This window comes from Pongo pygmaeus, chromosome X (assembly GCF_028885625.2).
Source record: "Pongo pygmaeus isolate AG05252 chromosome X, NHGRI_mPonPyg2-v2.0_pri, whole genome shotgun sequence".
Lineage (NCBI taxonomy): Eukaryota > Metazoa > Chordata > Mammalia > Primates > Hominidae > Pongo > Pongo pygmaeus.
Window position 1 is genome coordinate 108,209,315 of NC_072396.2, and position 18,869 is coordinate 108,228,183.

The 18,869-nt window shown below is 45.4% G+C and overlaps 2 protein-coding genes across 7 annotated transcripts; one reads left to right on the forward strand and one right to left on the reverse strand.

Annotated features, from left to right (window-relative positions):
• Positions 1–857: 857 nt before the first annotated feature.
• On the reverse strand, positions 858–14,079 carry LOC129024490 (solute carrier family 25 member 53). 3 transcript variants are annotated; one of them, XR_010125488.1, is made up of 3 exons: positions 13,892–14,079; positions 4,387–6,873; positions 858–3,780 (listed from the first exon to the last, which is right to left on the reverse strand). XR_010125488.1 is itself a non-coding variant. In XM_054471594.2 (2 exons), the coding sequence occupies exon 2, from the start codon at positions 6,840–6,842 to the stop codon at positions 5,919–5,921; it is 924 nt and encodes a 307-aa protein (XP_054327569.1). In that variant the 5' UTR covers positions 6,843–6,873; positions 13,892–14,079; the 3' UTR covers positions 4,018–5,918. The 3 variants fall into 3 exon arrangements, 1 of the variants encoding a protein (XP_054327569.1); XR_008497091.2 differs by lacking the exon at positions 4,387–6,873; XM_054471594.2 differs by lacking the exon at positions 858–3,780 and having other exon boundaries at positions 4,018–6,873.
• Positions 13,973–17,393, forward strand: ZCCHC18 (zinc finger CCHC-type containing 18). Of its 4 annotated transcripts, none has more exons than XM_054471589.2 (4): positions 14,091–14,355; positions 14,749–14,827; positions 14,988–15,127; positions 15,543–17,393. In XM_054471589.2, exon 4 carries the CDS (start codon positions 15,666–15,668, stop codon positions 16,926–16,928), a length of 1,263 nt encoding a protein of 420 aa, XP_054327564.1. In that variant the 5' UTR covers positions 14,091–14,355; positions 14,749–14,827; positions 14,988–15,127; positions 15,543–15,665; the 3' UTR covers positions 16,929–17,393. The 4 variants fall into 4 exon arrangements, with proteins under 4 accessions (XP_054327566.1, XP_054327564.1, XP_063516636.1 ...); XM_063660566.1 differs by having other exon boundaries at positions 14,749–14,800; XM_054471591.2 differs by lacking the exon at positions 14,988–15,127 and having other exon boundaries at positions 13,973–14,355.
• Positions 17,394–18,869: the final 1,476 nt, after the last annotated feature.

Genomic DNA, 18,869 nt, shown 5'->3' on the forward strand with positions numbered 1-18,869 from the left:
GTGCTCGTATTCCATAAACCAGTAATTCCATTCTTACATAAGTGCCCTAGAGATACCTGTGTTTATACACACTACCAAGAACATTGATAGTAGCACCGTTTTGTAACAGTCAAAAATTAGGTTTCATCTCACCCCAGTTAAAATGGCCATTATCAGAAAGACAAAACAAAACAGAATCTGGCAAGGATGTGGAGAAAGGGGAACTCTCATACACTGTTATTGGGAATGTAAGATGGTACAGCCATTATGGAAAACGGTATGGGTGTCCCTCAAAAAACTAAAAATAGCACTACCATTATGATTCAGCAATCTTGCTGCTGGGTATATATCCAAAAAAAATTTTTTAACAGTATATTGAAAAGATATCTGCACTCCTATGTTTATTGCGGCACTATTTACAAGATCCAAGTTATGGAATCAACCTGTGTCCATCAATAAATAAATGGATAAAGAAAATGTGATATATGTACACGATTTAATAGTATTCAGCTATAAAAAAAGGAATGCAATCCTGTCATTTGTGGCAACATAGATGAGCTTGGAGGATTTTTTGTGAAGTGAAATGTGAAGTGAAATAAGCCAGGCACAGAAAGACAAATATCACACGTCCTCACTCATATGTGGGAGCTAAAAAAGTTGATCTTAAGGAGGTGGAGAGTAGAACTGTGGTTACCAGAGGCTGGGAAGGGTACTGCCGAGGGACGAATGAAGAGAGATTGGTTAATGGGTACAAAAATACAGTTAGAGAGAAGGAATAAGATCTAGTGTTCAATAGCACAACAGAGTGACCACAGTATTCAATTTATTGTGTATTTCAAAATAGCTAGAAGAGAAGATTTGGAATGTTCCCAATGCAAAGAAATGATAAATGTTTGAGCTGATGGATATCCCAATTACCTTGATTTGATCATTACACATTGTACACATGTATCAAAATATCACATATACCCCATAAACATATACAATTATTATACATCAATAAAACTAATGAACTGTAAAAATAAAACCTGCAAACAACCAGAATGTTTCTCAAAGTTAACATGAATAAATCATGGTATATTTATACAATGGTAAACTGTACAACAATAAAAATGGATCAACTACAGCTATCTGCAATATCAATGAGTCTCACAAGCAATGTGGAGTGAAACAAGATAGTCACAATTCCAAGTTTAAAAAGCATTTAATGTTTGAACATCTGTAAAACAAAACTGTTGTTTAGGGATGCTTATAAGGAAGAAAACTTATAAACAAAAGCAAATAAATTATTATTACAAAAGTCAGCATGGGGGCTACACCTAAGATGGAGGGAGGGATGTCATCAGTGGTGGGGGGAGAAGAGTAGGTTATTAAAGGGCTCTATTTCTTGCTCTGGCTGGTTATTACATGGGTGATGGCTTTGTAAATATTCTTTAAACTGGCAGTTCTCTTCTGAATGTATCTGTTTTCTTAATGAAATAGAAAGTAGGGTCACTAGTTGGAAATGATAAGGGAGGGAGTATTAAAAGATTTGAGGAAAGGAAGATGATATGAAATAACCAGAGACACTGGAGAGTGAACAGACTAGAGAAATACAGTATTTTTATCTTTTCTGAAAGCTTTTTATATTGTTTCTGATTATGCTTTTTCTCTCATATGCAACGTTATTTTATTAACTTTAATATACTACACTATATGTAGTTATTCCAGTAAAATTATAATGCTATTTAGTGTTTAAAAATAAATTGTAAAAGCAAAATTAAGTCAAAATATACCATATAATGATTTGTCATAAAACGTTATTATTTCAACTTGAGCTTTATAAAAGCTGATGTAGTTTATATTTAGATAAAAATATATATCATGCATATATTGTGTTGTATGATGGCTTTTTATTCTTTTTGACTTTTTATACCAAGTAATTTTAGTGTTAAATTGTATATTTTATGTGTTTAAACAGATATAGATATTTATTACCTCCTTATTTTATTGGTCTCAACTCCTAAAAGTCATTTTTAATATCAGAAAACATAGCTCCATTAACATCACTAAACTAAATATTAACATTGACATTTAAAATTACTTGAAAATGACTATGCCCTTAAATTTTGCTCACAACTTTTAAGTGGAAAAAGTTGACAGGTCTGTATAATTTTACAGTATTGCCTAGGATTTCATATGAACTGATTTGAAAAACTCAATTATTTAAATTATAACATGCTTCAGTTGTAAGTCCATGTTTATATTATAATTGCATAGCTTCAAGCTTCAACATACATAATGTAAAGTTTTTATAAAGGCAAATATAGTAAATTTAAGCAATTATTAGCAATTTAGCTTTAAAATATACTCTGAGGGGAAAATACCCAAACTTTTTCCTTTGCTCTTACACCACGGCAATCAACACAGAATATTTCCATGTCCAGATGTGTGGAGTTTTCCCACACACTAAGTGAGCAATCAGTTCTGCAGCGAACACCAGATGGGTGTACTCCAATTCCATTCTGACACAATCTACCTGGAGATAGCGTCATATCCCACAAGAGGAGGGCTAGGTTTCACAAGACTCTTCCCAGGCCCTTCAGACACCAGTTGCAAATCCAAGCCTCCAGAACTTCTGACAGATGGGCTTCAAGTTTGAGTTCACATGACCCCTTCTTTGGGTTTAATTTGCCAGAAAGGGTCACAGAACTTGGGGAAATACTTAACGTTGACCACTTTATTATAAAGGATATATCAAAGTATACAGATGAAGAGATGCATAGGGTAAGGTACTGCGGAAGGGGCTCAGAGCTTCCGTGCCCTCCCTGGGGCACCACCCTCCGGGAACCTCCACATGTTCAGCTATCTGGAAGCTCTCCAAACCCAGTGCTTTGGGGTTTTTATGGAAGCTTCATTGCGTAGGCATGATTGATTAAATCATTCGCCACTGGCGATCAACTTAACCTTCCACCCTTCTCCCCTCCCTGGAGGTCGGGAATGAGGCTGTTAAGTCCCAACCCTCTAATGGTGCCTTGGTCTTCCTGGTGACCAGTTCCCATCCTGAAGCAACCAGGGGCTGCCAGCCATCAGTCAATTATTAGCATACAAAAAGATATCACTTTGGAAATTCTAAGGATTTTAGGAGTTGTATGCCAAGAAACAGGATCAAAGACCAAGCATATATTTCACAATATCACATATATCGTGTGAGTTTTCATTTTATTATATTCTGTAATAACTGTGCCATTGTCAGAGATAAAACACAGTCTTTTAAAAAATAATTTGGATCTACAAACATTGAATCTAGGAATATTGAAAATTGATGTATGCAACTCTCGGATAGTTCAGGGAAAAAATATCCTGTGTGTGTATAGACAGAGTGCACACTTAAATAATAAAGCAAATGGGGAGAAACATTAATAATAGGGGAGTTAGGGTAAAGGGGACATGGGTGTTCTTTAAGCTTTCTTTATGCTTGCAACATTTTTAAACGTTTGAAATTATTTTTAAATAAGAAGTTAAAATGAAGAAAGGGACATGGATGGACAGAATGACATAAGTGGAAATCACCAGTGTACTTGGAAGATAAATGCATCTTTTTCCTTTCCTTATGCAGACTCTGTGTTCATACTTTCTTGAATCCACAAGTTGAGTACTGTCCCAACATATCCCGATCTGCAGATGTAGAAGCTCATCTTCAGCTCTCCTGGACCAGCCATTTTCTGCCAACCTTGGTGGCAAATGCTCTCTGACATCATACCTCCAACAACCGTATCCTTAATTTCTGTGGCATTCAGTGAGAAGTTCTCACTGCTAAATCTACAACCAAGTAAGACAAATACAGGACAAATTTGGTTCAGTAAGGAGATGCAAGAGGAGGGCATTACTAAGATATCCGTAGGGAGAAACTATAACACATGTCATCTTGGAAAACCTCAAAATCCCAGAGTTGAAACAAATGGTACAGTTATACAGTGTGATTCTGTTTGTGAAATTTCAGTTCCTAAACTGGTGCTAATAGCAAACATGCCATCAGTAATATAAACTCATCAAATGTGCCAGTTGAAAGTAATTTTTATTATTGTTATTATTATTATCAGCAGCAGCATCATTATCATTAGCACAAAACTAAATCCATTATTAAAAGAAAACAAAAACACAGCCCAAAGGCATGTGTCTTGCTGACAGTGAGTCAATAACTTTATCTTCATGTACAAGGGACAGCACCCTGAGGATATACCATATCACAGCTTGATAATCAATTCAATAATTTGACCAACGTTATTGAGCACCTAGGCACAATGGAAGATTTTAAAATGCATACAAGAATCCCTGCTTTCAATGAGTTTTACAGTCTAGTAGGAGGTATTGAAGAATACAAGAACAAAGGGTCACATGAGATTAGTGACATAATGGAATCAGTACCCTGTATGAAGTGCTGTTAGAAAGGGGCATCACAGAGGCTGGGCATGGTGGCTCATGCGTATAATCCCAGTACTTTGGGAGGCCGAGGTGGGTGGATCACCTGATGAGGTTGGGAGTTTGAGACCAGCCTGACCAACATGGAGAGGCCCCATCTCTACTAAAAATACAAAATTAGCCGGGCATGGTGGTGGGCGCCTGTAATTCCAGCTACTCGGGAGGCTGAGGCAGGAGAATCACTTGAATTCGGGAGGTGGAGGTTGCAGTGAGCCGAGATCACGCCATTGGCACTCCAGCCTGGGCAACAAGAGCGAAACTCTGTCTCAAAAAAAAAAAAGAAAGAAAGAAAAGAAAGAAAGGGGCATCACAGAGACTAATGTCACATTCAGTTGGGGAAAATCAAGAGCTCCATAGAGAAGGTGACCTCTGAGCTGGGCTTCGAGGAACTGGAAGGATTTTGGTAGACTGGCATGTGAAGAAGGAGCACTGCAGGTGGAAAGAATAGTGTGGGCCAAAGTATGGCCATGGGAAAGTTCATGGAATGTCTGGGGAGAGAACAATAGTTGATTATGGCTAGTGTTTGGGGTTTATGTAAGTGGAGTGACAATATGTTGAAAGTTATAATGACAACCATATTTTGAATGGCTCTGAATGACAGGCTAAGATTTCTGATCTTTAAGTCATAGTAACTACATTAACCACATCAACAAAATATGCAATTATCTGTGAAGAGATATGGTCACTTCACTTCCAGGTCTCTTAGGGAAACTCAAATGGTTTCTAGGCAATGTTATCACCTTGCTCTCAGAAATGTCCTAGCAGATAACACCAAGCAGACTATAGCAAATGTTTCTATTTTGCATGTAATTAAATCTTTTCTTTCAAAGTTTTTATTCTTTCCATCCATGGGCCATGCCTCTTCTCACTCCCATCTCCAGCCCCACTAGTTCTTGTGGCACCTGACGAGTTCACGCAAGCCTAATTTAGGATTTCCAGCCACAGCTGCTGCCCTGAAAGTAGGACCCAAAGCCTTGAGAAGTGAGAGGTGCTGGTAGAGGCAGTGAACAATATCATGAAAATGTAGCCATCTGAGAAGTTTTATGGAATTCCCATCCTAAGAGTCAAGCATTGTTCTTTGAAACTGGAGTTCCACTCAGTTTGGACTGGAGGACACCTAGAGGGGTCTCAGAGCTCAAAGTGCCTAAGTAAGGTCATCTTTTTAAGTTTCCACTTATTGCCAAGGAATTCCTTAAAGGAATGACACTTAATCTGGATTACACGTTATTTAAAGGCTTCCTGGCTCTGAGGCTACTGAAGCTGTGGAGAGACTGGGGCGAACGTTTCTTTTTGACTAAGGAATCCTGTTGGGCTTTGTCCTTGCTCAACAGGTTGGTAGTTGGGAACTTCTCCCACGCGATGAGTTTACAGATGCTAAAGGATGGCTGTATTAGGCAACCTAGCCAAAGAAGTAAGCTATATAGAACCAACCAGGGAAGATTTAGAATAACAAAGCTGCCATGCCACACTTTCTGCAGCTAGTCAGTCTTCAGCTCTTTCCTGGAGTGTGACTTCCTCTGCAGGAAGTCATGGATTGCCGTAGTGAGGCCCCATGTCACACTGGACCTTAGGATGACCAGGGAGCCTCCACGGTAGATCAGGAGCAGCTTTTGGCCCCGAGTGTTCCACACATCCTGGGCAGAGGCCCACAGGCTTGGCATGTTCTGCCATCCAATATGGGACTGCATATTAGCAACCAGCACAATCAGAGGATACAGAACTAGGCAGGTGATTGTTCCATTGACACTACCAGACACCAAGGCAGGAACCCAGTGGGGCAGGCCTTGCTCTGCCAGGCCATCCTGGATGGGGTCCTTGAAAGAAAAATATAGAGCACTCCCCAGGCTGTTCCTGGCCAGGACAGGCCAGAAACCACGATAGTAGCCCAGTGACAGCCGCCCCCAAAGCCCATAAGAGTTGAATTCCTTGAGAATACTGAAGGTGCTGGGGAAGCGAGCTTGCTTGCGACCATCCTGGAGCACATTTTGCACCCTTTCAAAGGGGCTGAGTGCCACAGCCTCCACCACGCCAGACATGAGCCCTGCAGCCCAGCGGTGTCCCAGGGTGTGTGGCCCAACAGGAGAGAGAAAGCACAGCAGGCTATCATAAGTCCCAAACAGAAGAGTCCCTTGCAACGTCTTGGACAGAAGAGGAGGGTAGATTCCCCGGTAGAAGTATTGAGGACCTTCATGCCAAAGCTGTCTCACAGCCTCTGACACTGCCATGGCATGGATCTGTTGCCGAAACACAACCTTATAGATAGGAAAGGTCAGAAAAGTAGACATAAAGTTGGAAACAGCCCCAAGGGCATAGGCCTGGGAATGCCAGCTTTCCTTTCCTGGAGCCTCTGCTCGCGTCCTGTGCTGAAGCTCCTTCCCGGGAGAGTGGTTCTGCTCCCCCATGCTGAAGACAACTGGGTGCAGATGGAAGAAACTGGCAAGGGTGGAAAAAAAGAGATTAGACTGACCAATTAATTCTGTTGGCAAGCATTTTCATTGCTTAATTAGAAATGAACCCTAAGAAACTCAGGTCGACGGAAACAAGCAACTCTTTGAGCCAGTTTCTGATATATAAGCACATCCTTAAGAAATTAAGAATTAATTAACTTTAAATTAAAAGAAAGGCAATCAGTTTTTCTGGACAGAGCCACCACTACAGTATTTTGCTGACACAGCAAATATTCCAATATTCAAAGGATTACGACTGAAAAACATGAAATAGAGGAGGGGAAGACTCCAAAACTTAATGCATCAACTTTCACGACATGAAACTGTGCATTTTATAAACTACTTGAATAATACATTGCTATTCTGTTTAAAAAAATCTGGCACTATCTTGTAGAGGCAGAAAGGCATTTAACAGTTGAAGTGCAATGCTTTCTCTAAAAGTTGGTATTAAATTTGGGGAGGGGGAATCTCCCCTCGCCTTTCTCTCCATAGATTCCTGCCCAAGTTGTAGCTGTTTCATGGCAACGCCCAGCCCCCCTCCAGCAAGTGAGGAAAGGAAAGAGCAGCTGCTTCTGGAAGTTCAGTGCCTAAAGGCTCAGCACCTGGCAACTTCTAAGCCTAACCTTGAAGACCTGTAGCTATATAATAGAGCAGGGTTTCTTAACCTCAGTGCTATTGACATTTTGGGCAGGATAATTTTTTATTCTTGGCGCCTGTCCTCTGCACTCGAGAATGTTCAGAGGCTCCCTGGCTTCGGCTCACTGCGTGCCGGTAGCACCAGTAGTGACTTACACAGTGTGATGACCAAAAATATCTTGAGACCTTGCCAAATGTCCCCTGGGAGGCAAAACTGCTCCCGGCTTAGAACCACTGTACTAGATAGAATAGGCAGTGCAAGGACCCCAAACTATTGCTCCTTACCCCAGAAAGGCCAGGAAGCAGATGGCTAGTATGAGAAGCAACTTGGAAGCCAGGACATATGAAGGAACTTTGGGATCTAAAGAAAAAAAATGAATGCTCAGTGCAGATCTGAGGGAGTTTGCCAGAGAGGAAAGAGGGGGTCCCTGGGCTGATGAGACAGGGTGTGCAGAAGCCAGAGCTGCCACCTCAGGGAAAGGAACAGAGATGTGTGGGTGTGGGGCAGGAGGACAGGGGAGAGGTGGAGGGGCATGATGGCCAGGACGGAGGGCTTCCATCTACAGTGACAGGGACAAGAAGCTTGGCAGGAACTGCAGAACCACAAGTTTCACACAGAACCCTGGGCTATGTGATGGGGGGCATGAAGGTTGGGACTCTAATTAAGCTGGCAGGCCAATGGGGGACCAGAGAGTCCAGGATGAGGTCCCCAGGGAGGAGTAGAAGCCACACACTGCAAGAAGCCCAATGCAGCCTTCCCGAGGCTGCCAGGCCAAGAATCGGCCTTGGCGTACTACTCCTTCCAGAATCACTCTCATTAGCTCTGCTCTTCCCTAGCCCCTTCTCCCTGCTCCATCCATCTCCCCACAATCCCATGCCTATCCCCACTGCTCCATCCATCTCCCCACAATCCCATTCCTATCCCCACTGCTCCATCCATATCCCCACAATCTCATTCTATACCCCCTGCCCCATCCATATTCCCACGATCTCATTCTATCCCCCCTGCTCCATCCATATCCCACAGTCTCATTCATACCACCCAGCTCCATCCACATCCCCACAATCTCATTCATACCACTCTGCTCCATCCATATCCCCACAATCTCATTCATAACCCCACCCTGCTCCATCCACATCCCCACAATCTCATTCATAACCCCACCCTGTTCCATCCATATCCCCACATTCTCATTTCTATCCCCTTTACTCCATCCATTTTCTCACAATCTCACTTTACCACCACCCCCCTCCCCTGGCCCCACTCACCTCTTGGTGGAGGGAGATGGAGGCTCAGCCTCCTGTACTCTGCCCATCACCACCTCCCCCTACCCCCACATTCCACGATGGCCTTAAGCCTCAGCCTCCTTTACCCTCATAGCCAGTACACTGGGAGGGCCCCTCTGCCTCTGACCCTTTAGCTGAGAACTGAGGAGTAAAAAGCTCAAGAGGCCCACTCTTTGCATCCCTTTGGGCCACCTCTGGCCCCTGGAAGCCCCACTTCCATTTCTCCAGAGCCAAAGGGGACTCCTCCCAGATACCCAGGCTGCTAAATCTACAGGAGCCCCCAACAGTCCTCAGCTCTCCTACCAAAGATCTTCTTTCCAAAGTCTTACCTTCACCTAAATAAGGACAGGTGGTGAAGTAAATATTTGTCCTTTCTTCTACCTCAGAGTGCAATAATGTTCCATTTCCTCCCTACCATTTATAAACGTGTTCACTGACACCATGAGGCAGGATGATTTAGCAGAAAGAAAACTGGGCTAGGATTTGGCAGTGCAAGGACTCCCAACTATCGCACCTACCCCAGAAAGGCCAAGAAGCAGGTGGGGTAGTATGAGATACCAACATTCTAAGTGAGTTTTATTATCAACTTGATGTGTGACCTTTAGAAATTCAGTGACATCTTGGAGCCTTACTCACCTGAGCTGTAAATGGAGCAGAAAGGGCAAAATAATTTTTAGTCATCTCCATACTGTATCTTTCAGAGGGGGGTGATATTGGGGCATTCAGGTCAATAGTTGATAGAGGAATTGTACTTTTCAATCCCCAACTCCTTCTGCCATTTTTGTAAATCATTTTGAGGGATTAAAGGTGAACAATAATTGAGAAACATCTAACCTTAATATGTAATCCATTTTATCAATCCAATCCTTTCCATTTTATGGGAGGGGAGTTCGTGTTTCTCCCATGTATTTTCTGTTAAGATGCCAGGCTTTCGAAAGGGCAGACAGACCCGAGACTGAATTCTGCCTCTGCCACTTAGTTGTGTGACCTTGGACAAGACATTTCATTCAGTCTCAGGTTCTTCAGCTACAAAACAGGGGTATTAAGATCCACCTCAAAACGTTGTGGCAGAGATTAATAACATAAAATGAGATAAAGTGGTTGAGAATCCATAACATGGTGGCCTTGATAAGAAGAATCAAAAAAAGATGCTTCTGGACTTCACTATCTGTCTCCACAGAACGCATGCTCCTTCTGGACGCTCTCGGGACAGCCATAACCAGATACAGGGGCATTTGGGAACAAATCTTCTGTTCCCAAGGGAGGCAGGGAAGCCCTTACTTCCACGAATAGGAAGGTGCAACATAAGCAATCTAGGAGAGCCTGGCCCCTTCACATGAATTCAAAGTATAGACCACAGAATGGACCTAGAGTTGGCCTTAAGAAGATATCACCTGTACCCTATGACCTGCCTCCTATGTTTAGAGCCTAGTAAAATGAGCCCAGAGGATTCCAGACTCTCCCAGCCAGTCTAGTCCACATGGGTAGCCTGTGTGACTGCCCCAGGATCCAGCCACAAATGAATGCATTTGTCTGTTCATTCAGAGCATCTCTCAGCCAGTCCTTTGGTCTGCTCACAAACATGTATTGATCATCCACGAAATCATTGTGGGTAAACCACCATGGAGCTAGAGTGAATAGAACTTGGTGCCTGCCCTCAAGTGCTTAGAAATCTAGTCAACTAGCTTGGGAGACAGGTCAACAGTGTGCTAAACTCTACAGAAAGACAAAATAAAGGGTACAGTAATGAAGGTGGAAGCAAAAAGACAAGAGCAATTTATTCCACCTGAGAAGGGGCATATGACTCAATCCTTAATTGAGTAGAGTAGAATAGGCTGTTGTTAGGTAGGGGAGTGAGGGCAAGCATTCTAGGCTGAGGAAGTGGCCTAAGGCACATAGGCTTTAAGAGTGTGAGTTGTGCATGGGGATGGCCTACCCCATGTGGTGAGAAGGAAATAGAGCTGTGGTTGACAGAGAGAAGCCCATTTAAGATGAGGACCACATTTGTCTTCTCCACTGCATTGTGTTGTAGGGCACAGAGATGGGCTTTGGATACAGCCAGCCCTGGGTTTGAATTTCACTCTGTCACTTCCTAGCTTTATAACCTTGGCCAAGTTTCGTCATCTCGCTGATCCTCAGTATCCTTATATGTAAAATCATTGTCATGAACGATGCATGAGACAAAGTACGGAAAGTGCTTAGGACAGCACCTGGTATATAAGTTGCTTCATAAGTTATATTAGTAGTTTCATTTTTTAAAAATGAGATAATAGGAATAAAGGCAAGATAACAATTAAATTGTTCTAAAGGCTGCAATTGGTCTAATGAACTGGGTCATCTGCAGAATGCATTTTGGACTGCTTGTTTGGAAGGCAGCAAAGAAGAGTTTTCATGGGCTTTGGAGTTCGACATGCCTGGCCTGCAGTCTCAGTGCCTCCACTTACAAGTTGTGAAGCCTAACACAAGTTACTTAATGTCCCTGAAATTCAGTTTCCCTCTCTGCAAAATGGGATACAATGGCTGTCTCAACAGGGTTGCTAAGAAGCTTAAAAGAGACAACAGACAGAAAGTTCCTGGCACAAAGGAGGAAGGCAGCCAAAGGCAGCTATTATTGTTTCAACTGAAAGCTTTATCTCCAAACCTTCAAGCTTTTAAGGTTTATTTGTTGAAATTAGAAAATGTGGTCTTATTAGAGCCATCAGTTGGAACACACTCATACACATGAGGCCAGAGATAGGATGTCCTGTATCCAATTGGAGCCAGGTTGCAAATACTCCCCCCATCCCTGCATGAAGAGTCCCTCGCTTTGTTCTAGTAGCCCAACCCTGGCACCTTTACACAATCAATTTCCTGTCATTATTTTTGTCAGAGCACTGAGATCTATTCTTGGTCCTATGTGATTCCATCCCTATCAAGTCCAGCTGCAAATACCTAATTTGGTGATGAAGCCAATTTAAACACTGAACAAGACTCTTCTGGGAGGCAAGGGTCAGATGTCACGGGATGGGGGAGCAGAAGCAAAAGTCTGAAGGAAACCTAAGAGCAGCTGCCAGCATCACCCCTAAGTGTGTGAGGTGAGCAACTTGCTTTCTCCATACATCCACACTTTCCACCCTCCACCACCACTACCCCACTGTTCCATCCACAGACCATGATCCTGAAATGGAAGGTGCTTATCTCCAAATTTTTGTTTACTCCAAGGAACTCTAGATCTTGGGGTTGTAAATAAGAGGGCAGAAAGGAGCAAGTGAAGTACCTTGGCAGACTGAAGATGAAGCCAACAGCAGCGGAAGGGCATCAGACTGTTTACTTGCTTCTAAACATCAGGAGTCAAGAACAAGCCCCACAGGAGTCTCCTAGCCACACTATACATAAAGGAAGTAATACCTGCTCTCTAAGTCAGGGAAAAATGGAGCAGGTTTTCTAGCCCCTGCCTTCATGGCCATTCACTTTGGACAGCCCTGCATGCCGTTTCCATGGAGTTGCTCCTTCTCTGGGGCCAGTGATGCCAAATCCAGCAAAGGAGAAGTCCCCTGAAGAGCTCACAGAAGGGCAACCTAGCAACCTGTCCTTGAGCCAGGAAATGAAAGAGCCATATCAGCAACAGAGAGCTGTGGTTTGGGGGTTAGGTTAAATGGGGTTTTATTTCTCACACTTCTTCATCAAACATGGCTTGAAGAAGGAAGACGTTATGACAGACCCATTTGAAAATCTGCAAAGCTGTGGGCTCAGAAGAATGTACGGAGTCCAGATTCTTTGCATACAATTCCAGGAAGGACCTCGGGTAGGAACCTGTGCTCTGGAGTTACATTTCATGACAGATGTGCCATGGACAGATACACTGATGACAGGCCCATTTACTTATAACCTTCAGCATCATGTGGTGGTGTTTAGAACAGTGGTTCACGAATCTCTCTACACCTCAGAATCAACTACAGGGCTGGTTAAAACTACAAATCACACTCTTCACCCCTAGTCCTACTATATCAAAATCCCCCAGGAGTAAGGCCCAATAATCTACATTTATAACAAGCTCTCCAAAATGATTCTGAGGCAGCCCACCTTGTACTCACACTTTGGTTAATAGCATGAGTTCTGGATTCAGAGACTCAGTTCAAATTTTGGCTTCACCTTGTATTTTCAGACAAATCATTTTACCTCTCTGAGCCTGGCCTCTTTAGGGTCACAAAGGGCTGTAGAAATAATGTTGCTTTTATAAAACAGGCAGCTTGTTGTGTAAAAAGAAAAAAAAAAAAAAAAGAAGAAGAAGAAGAAAAGAAAAAAAGATTAATAAAAAAAAACCAAAGAAAAGTGCCAAGAAGAGTTTCCTCTTCTGTACAATGGGCACCATAAAGGTTGCCTTCATCTTCCCTCAGCCCTCTCCCCACTGCCTCCTCACTCCCTCCCTCAGCAGTATTATCACATTGAGACTGCTGTTGATATGGTTTGAGACTACCTGTGCACAAATACTCTCCAGGCAGCGCTGCAGGGCAAAGAATTAGCATGTAGAGAGCAACAGACGGTGCTAGGTTGGATGCTGTAACTTATTTGCTGCAGGATACAGGCCAAAACGAGTAACCTGTCTCTCTCTGGCTCAGTTTCTTCATCTGTGAAATGGAGATAACAGTTCTTGCTCACTAATTCTATGCAATCCCAAGTTGGTCCTCCCATCTGGCTTTGGTTTTTCTCCACTATCCCTTAATCTGACAGAATAGAGGAGTGCTGGCAAGGGACAGCCTTTGAAGTCAGACATGTTGACTTGGGTGTGAGCTCTTAACTCTGCACTTCCTAACTGTACTGCCTGGGTGCTTCAGTCCTTTCCTGTTAAATGGGCACTACTACCTCCTTCACACGGCTGCTGAGAAGAGGAAAGGAGACGTCCATGCAGGCGCCTCTGCACACAGAAAGCACTCAGTAAACGCTGTTTCCCCCCTTCCCCCTATACAAAGGTGAGGAACTCTCATTGTTCACTTGGTTTCTGTCCCACCTCGTGTTTAAGGTATCCGGTCTAAAAGCCCGGAGGAGAGCCGAGGTGTAAGGGGGTAGGGAGAAGGGAAGAGATGGGGTAGCAGCAAACTCACGGATGAAAGGGAAATGGGCCCAATCCGTGCGTCCGAGCTGCACTTGACGCCGTGCCGCCTCCCGCGCCTGCCCGCCGGCGCGCCGGCCCTCCGGCCCGCTCCCCCTTCTTGCTAGCAGTAGCTTCGGGGCCGGAGGCTGTGCGGCGAGGCCGCCCCCTCGCCCCGCTGATTGGCCGCGTCGCCCGGCTCGTCACGCTCTTTTGTCTCAGTCGCCAGAGACTGAAAGCAACCGCGGCTGCCCGGAGGGCCGAACTGGAGGGTGGGCGCAGCCTTGGCTGCCTTGGGAACCGTGCTGCCTCGACTCGGCTACTCCTCGCTGGGCGGTCGTGCGCACTCGCTAGGTCGGGCAGCCCCGGGTCGCTTAGCGGCCGAGGAGGCGCCAGAGCTCCCGTTCCCCTGCAGAGCTACGGGGACCGGAAGGCGAAACAGAGCTGGAGCACATGCTGCCCACCAGTGGAGCACAGGTACAGAAAGAGCGCGCGATTGCCCGGCGCGGAGAGGGGTGGGGGAAGCGCCGCCAGGACTGGGCGGCGCCCGGCTTGGAGAATCAGTAACTGCGAGGCAGGGGATGGAGCACTCCCTTGGCCTGGTTGCGCTGAGGAAGGAGTTGTGGTTCATCTGGATGCTGCCGACTGGATAGGATTTAGGATTTGCCTGGATTAAGGTGGGTGGGGGTGTTGTCGGAGGTCGGGGGTGTTGTTGGGTGTCGGAGGGGGGGTGTGTTCGGGGAGGTGGCAAGGGGCAGGAGGAGACGATCACAAGCTGTCTTGAACCCCTTTTGCATCTCCTCATCTCTTCCTGGGAAGGAATATGAGGGTGGGAGGTTATCCAACTTCTAGTCTCTTTCTCCCTGGCAGGTCATCAAAGCCGAATCCGAACTTGAATTCTGTGCGGCGGATTGCAGAGATGGTAGGGCGAGTGTCTCCCGGAGGAAATGTAAGGGGGATGAGGGGGAGGGCAGGAGGCACTTTGGCTTGCGTTCAGAAGATGGGAGAGGGAATTTTCCGCCTGGCGACAGTGGAGGCGGTGGAGGGGAGGTATCAGGTTTTCAGATGTAGCTGCTTCCAATCCTTCCTTTCCCTCCTTCGCGGCACAGTCTTCAGGCCCTGAGGACTGGGATCTGCGACCCCCAGTGGACAAAAGTCGGCCGTACCCCAGAGGCTAATTTTCTCACGGCAGCACCTGTTGCAGAGGCTGCGAGTAAAATAAAAGGCGAACGCTAGTTTCCGAGCTCATGTAAGAATCTGAGAAATAACGGGGGAAACGTTGACAAGGGGGTGTGATTGAGACCTGAGGCCATGAGGTTAATGGTTTCTTATTACCATAAATCTGTGACACACAACCATTGAGTTCCGTTTTGAGGATCCAGTATCAGCTCCCAACACTATGTCATCTAGAATTAGAAGCAACAGTTGTCGCCCCTCCTGGAGTACAGGCAGGAGGGGATGGATGTGGCTCTGAAAAACTACCTACTAGTCCAGGGACACCTGCTAGCTCTGGAATGTTGTAATTGCCAGTCTCCTGCAGGGTATTGTTAAGGCACTGGGCAAATATAAAATGCACTGCAAGGCTATTCAGGAAGATAGAGAATGCTACTGCAGACTGCTTCCCCACAGCCCACGATCTTATTAACCTTTTTTATTTTCCTTAGAATCCCTACTGAAATACAAGGCAGGCACAGCCCAGGAACGTTGCTTTGGAGAATCCTGCAGATAAGGCTTTTCCAAAAAGCGCGAGCATCTTGTTGTATTCAGATACCCTACCGTCGTCAGTCATGGCTAGCATCATTGCGCGTGTGGGTAACAGCAGGCAGCAGAATGCACCTTTGCTGCCTTGGGCCCATTCCATGTTGAGGTCTCTGGGGAGGAGTCTCTGTCCTTTAGTGGTCAAAATGGCAGAGAGAAACATGAAGTTGTTCTCGGGAAGAGTGGTGCCAGCCCAGGGGAAAGAAACCTTTGAAAACTGGCTGATCCAAGTCAATGGGGTCCTGCCAGATTGGAGTATGTCTGAGGAGGAAAAACTCAAGCGCTTGATGAAAACACTTAGGGGCCCTTCCCGGGAGGTCATGCGCTTGCTTCAGGCGGCCAACCCCAACCTAAGCATAGCAGATTTCTTGCGGGCAATGAAATTGGTGTTTGGGGAGTCTGAAAGCAGTGTGACTGCCCATGGTAAATTTTTTAACACCCTGCAGGCACAAGGGGAGAAAGCCTCCCTTTATGTGATCCGTTTAGAGGTGCAGCTCCAGAATGCTATTCAGGCAGGCATCCTAGCTGAGAAAGATGCAAACCAGACTCGCTTGCAACAGCTTCTTTTAGGCGCTGAGCTGAATAGGGACCTGCACTTCAGGCTTAAGCATCTTGTCAGGATGTATGCAAATAAGCAGGAGCGGCTTCCCAATTTCCTGGAGTTAATCAAGATGATAAGGGAGGAAGAGGATTGGGATGATACTTTTATTAAACGGAAGCGGCCGAAAAGGTCTGAGCCAATAATGGAGAGGGCAGCCAGCCCTGTGGCATTTCAGGGCGCCCAGCCAATAGCAATCAGCAGTGCTGACTGTAACTGCAACGTGATAGAAATAGATGATACCCTTGATGACTCCGATGAGGATGTGATCCTGGTGGTGTCTCTGGACCCTTCACTGACACCTACAGGTGCCCCTCCCTTCAGAGGAAGAGCCAGACCTCTGGATCAAGTGCTGGTTATTGATTCCCCCAACAATTCTGGGGCTCAGTCTCTTTCTACCAGTGGTGGTTCTGGGTATAAGAATGATGGTCCTGGGAATATTCGTAGAGCCAGGAAGCGAAAATACACAACCCGCTGTTCATATTGCGGTGAGGAGGGCCACTCAAAAGAAACCTGTGACAATGAGAGCAACAAGGCCCAGGTTTTTGAGAATCTGATCATCACCCTGCAGGAGCTGACACATACAGAGGAGAGGTCAAAAGAGGTCCCTGGAGAACACAGTGATGCTTCTGAGCCACAGCAAGGATCTAGCCCAGCCCTAAATGAGTCCTTAACTGTATTCAGAGTCTGGTAATGGGAATAACAGGAGAGGGGGGTGGGTTTCTAACTGCATGAATTAATCCACAAAGCAGTTTTCCTTTGGGAAGGAGAAGAGGTCTTGCATACCAGCACAGTGGATGGGGAATGGTGTGACCTCTGTCCCTGCTCTCTTCTCTGCTGGCTCAAGGGTCTATTCTCCATGTGTCTGTTTCTTTGATGACTTTATACTTTTTATGAAAGGAGCATCTTTTCATTAAACCTTCAAAAATGAAGGAAGATACAGAAACTAAAGTACAAATTACCTGAAACTCAGCACCCTTTTGTAACCATTGTCAGCCCTTTGGTGAATGTCCTTCCAGGTATCTCCCTGTACCTGTGTACCCAGATAGATATATGTATAGTTAAGAGTGATCAAATATAAGTGCTGTTCTATACTGTGTATTTTTCACCAAATAATATATCTCGTGGACTTCTATGTCGATGAATATATATAAATATCTAACTTCATGTCTCTGTGTGATGTTACTTTTAGAAAGATAAAGAAAAATGAAACTACATACACAAGCTATAAGGGGGGGTCATATCACGAGGAGGGGTTTTTATCAACCTCATTTATAGGAAAGGAGAAAGGAAGCTGAAATTGACTGAATATCTCCCATACAACCCCTTAACACAACTGACCTGTCTCCTAGGTCATAGAGCCAACCCCTGCACCCATGAGTTAATAATGTTCCAATGTTTTCTTCTTGAACATATCATGAGACATCAGATGGGGAACGGGGGGGACAAAAATTGAAAATGGGTATTCCAGAGGCTCCATTCCTGTTTGTATTGGGAAGGGACAACTACTCCTGCCCCATCTCTTGACCTCGGATTAGAGGGTGATAAAAGATGACATGTGACCTCTATCCCTGAGGTTCCCAAGTTGCTTGTAGGTACAGTAGTCCCTATCTTCACGAAGAGGTCAAAATCGGCAAAGGGCAGGGGGGAATGATTTCATCTAAGGCAAGGAGTGGAGTGAAATGAATGCAGACCTGAGGACCTGAGGGAGTTTGCCTCGGAGGAAAGAGGGGGTCCCTAGGCTGATAAGACAGGGTATGCAGCAGCCAGAGCTGGCACCTCAGGGAAAGGAGCACAGAGCTATGTAGGTGGAGGACAGGAGGACAGGGGAGAGGGGGAGGGGTATGATGGCCAGGCTGGTGGGCTCCCATCTACAGTGACAGGGACAGGAGGCCTGGCAGAAACTGCAGACCCACAGGTTTCACACAGAACCCTGGGCTATGTTGTAGGGGGAGTGGAGGTTGGGACTCTAATTAGGCTAGAAGGCTGATGGAAGACAAAAGGGTCTAGGCTGAGGCCCCCAGGGAGAAGCAGAAGCCACACACTGCAAGGAGCCCAATGCAGCCTTCCCGGGGCTGCCAGGCCCAGAATCCACCTTGGAGTGCTCTCCTTCCAGAATCACCTCCAACTCTGCTCTTCCCTGGCCCCTTTCCCTTGCTTCATCCACATCCCCATAATCCCATTCCTATCCCCACTGCTCCGTCCATATCCCCACAATCTCATTCCTGTCACCCCTGCTCCATCCATATACCTACAATTACATTCCTATCCCCTCTGCTCAATCTATATCCTCACAGTCTCATTCATACCCCCTGCTCCATCCATATCCCCACAATCCCATTCAGTTCCCCCCTGCTCCATGCATATCCCCACAATCTCATTCAGATGCTTCCTGCTCCATCTGTATCCTCAGTCTCATTCCTATCCCCCCTGCTCCATCCATATCCCCACAATCTCATTCAGATCCCCCCTCCTTCATCCATATCCCCACAATCTCATTCAGATCCCCCCTGCCCCATCCATATCCCCACAATCTCATTCATATCCCCCCTGCCCCATCCATATCCCCACAATCTCATTCATATCCCCCCTGCCCCGTCCATATCCCCACAATCTCATTCATATCCCCCCGCTC

Bases quoted from the DNA above. Each gene is read 5' to 3' on its own strand.
- LOC129024490 (XM_054471594.2), bottom strand. From the start codon at position 6,842: ATGGGGGAGCAGAACCACTCTCCCGGGAAGGAGCTTCAGCACAGGACG.
- ZCCHC18 (XM_054471591.2), top strand. From the start codon at position 15,666: ATGGCTAGCATCATTGCGCGTGTGGGTAACAGCAGGCAGCAGAATGCA.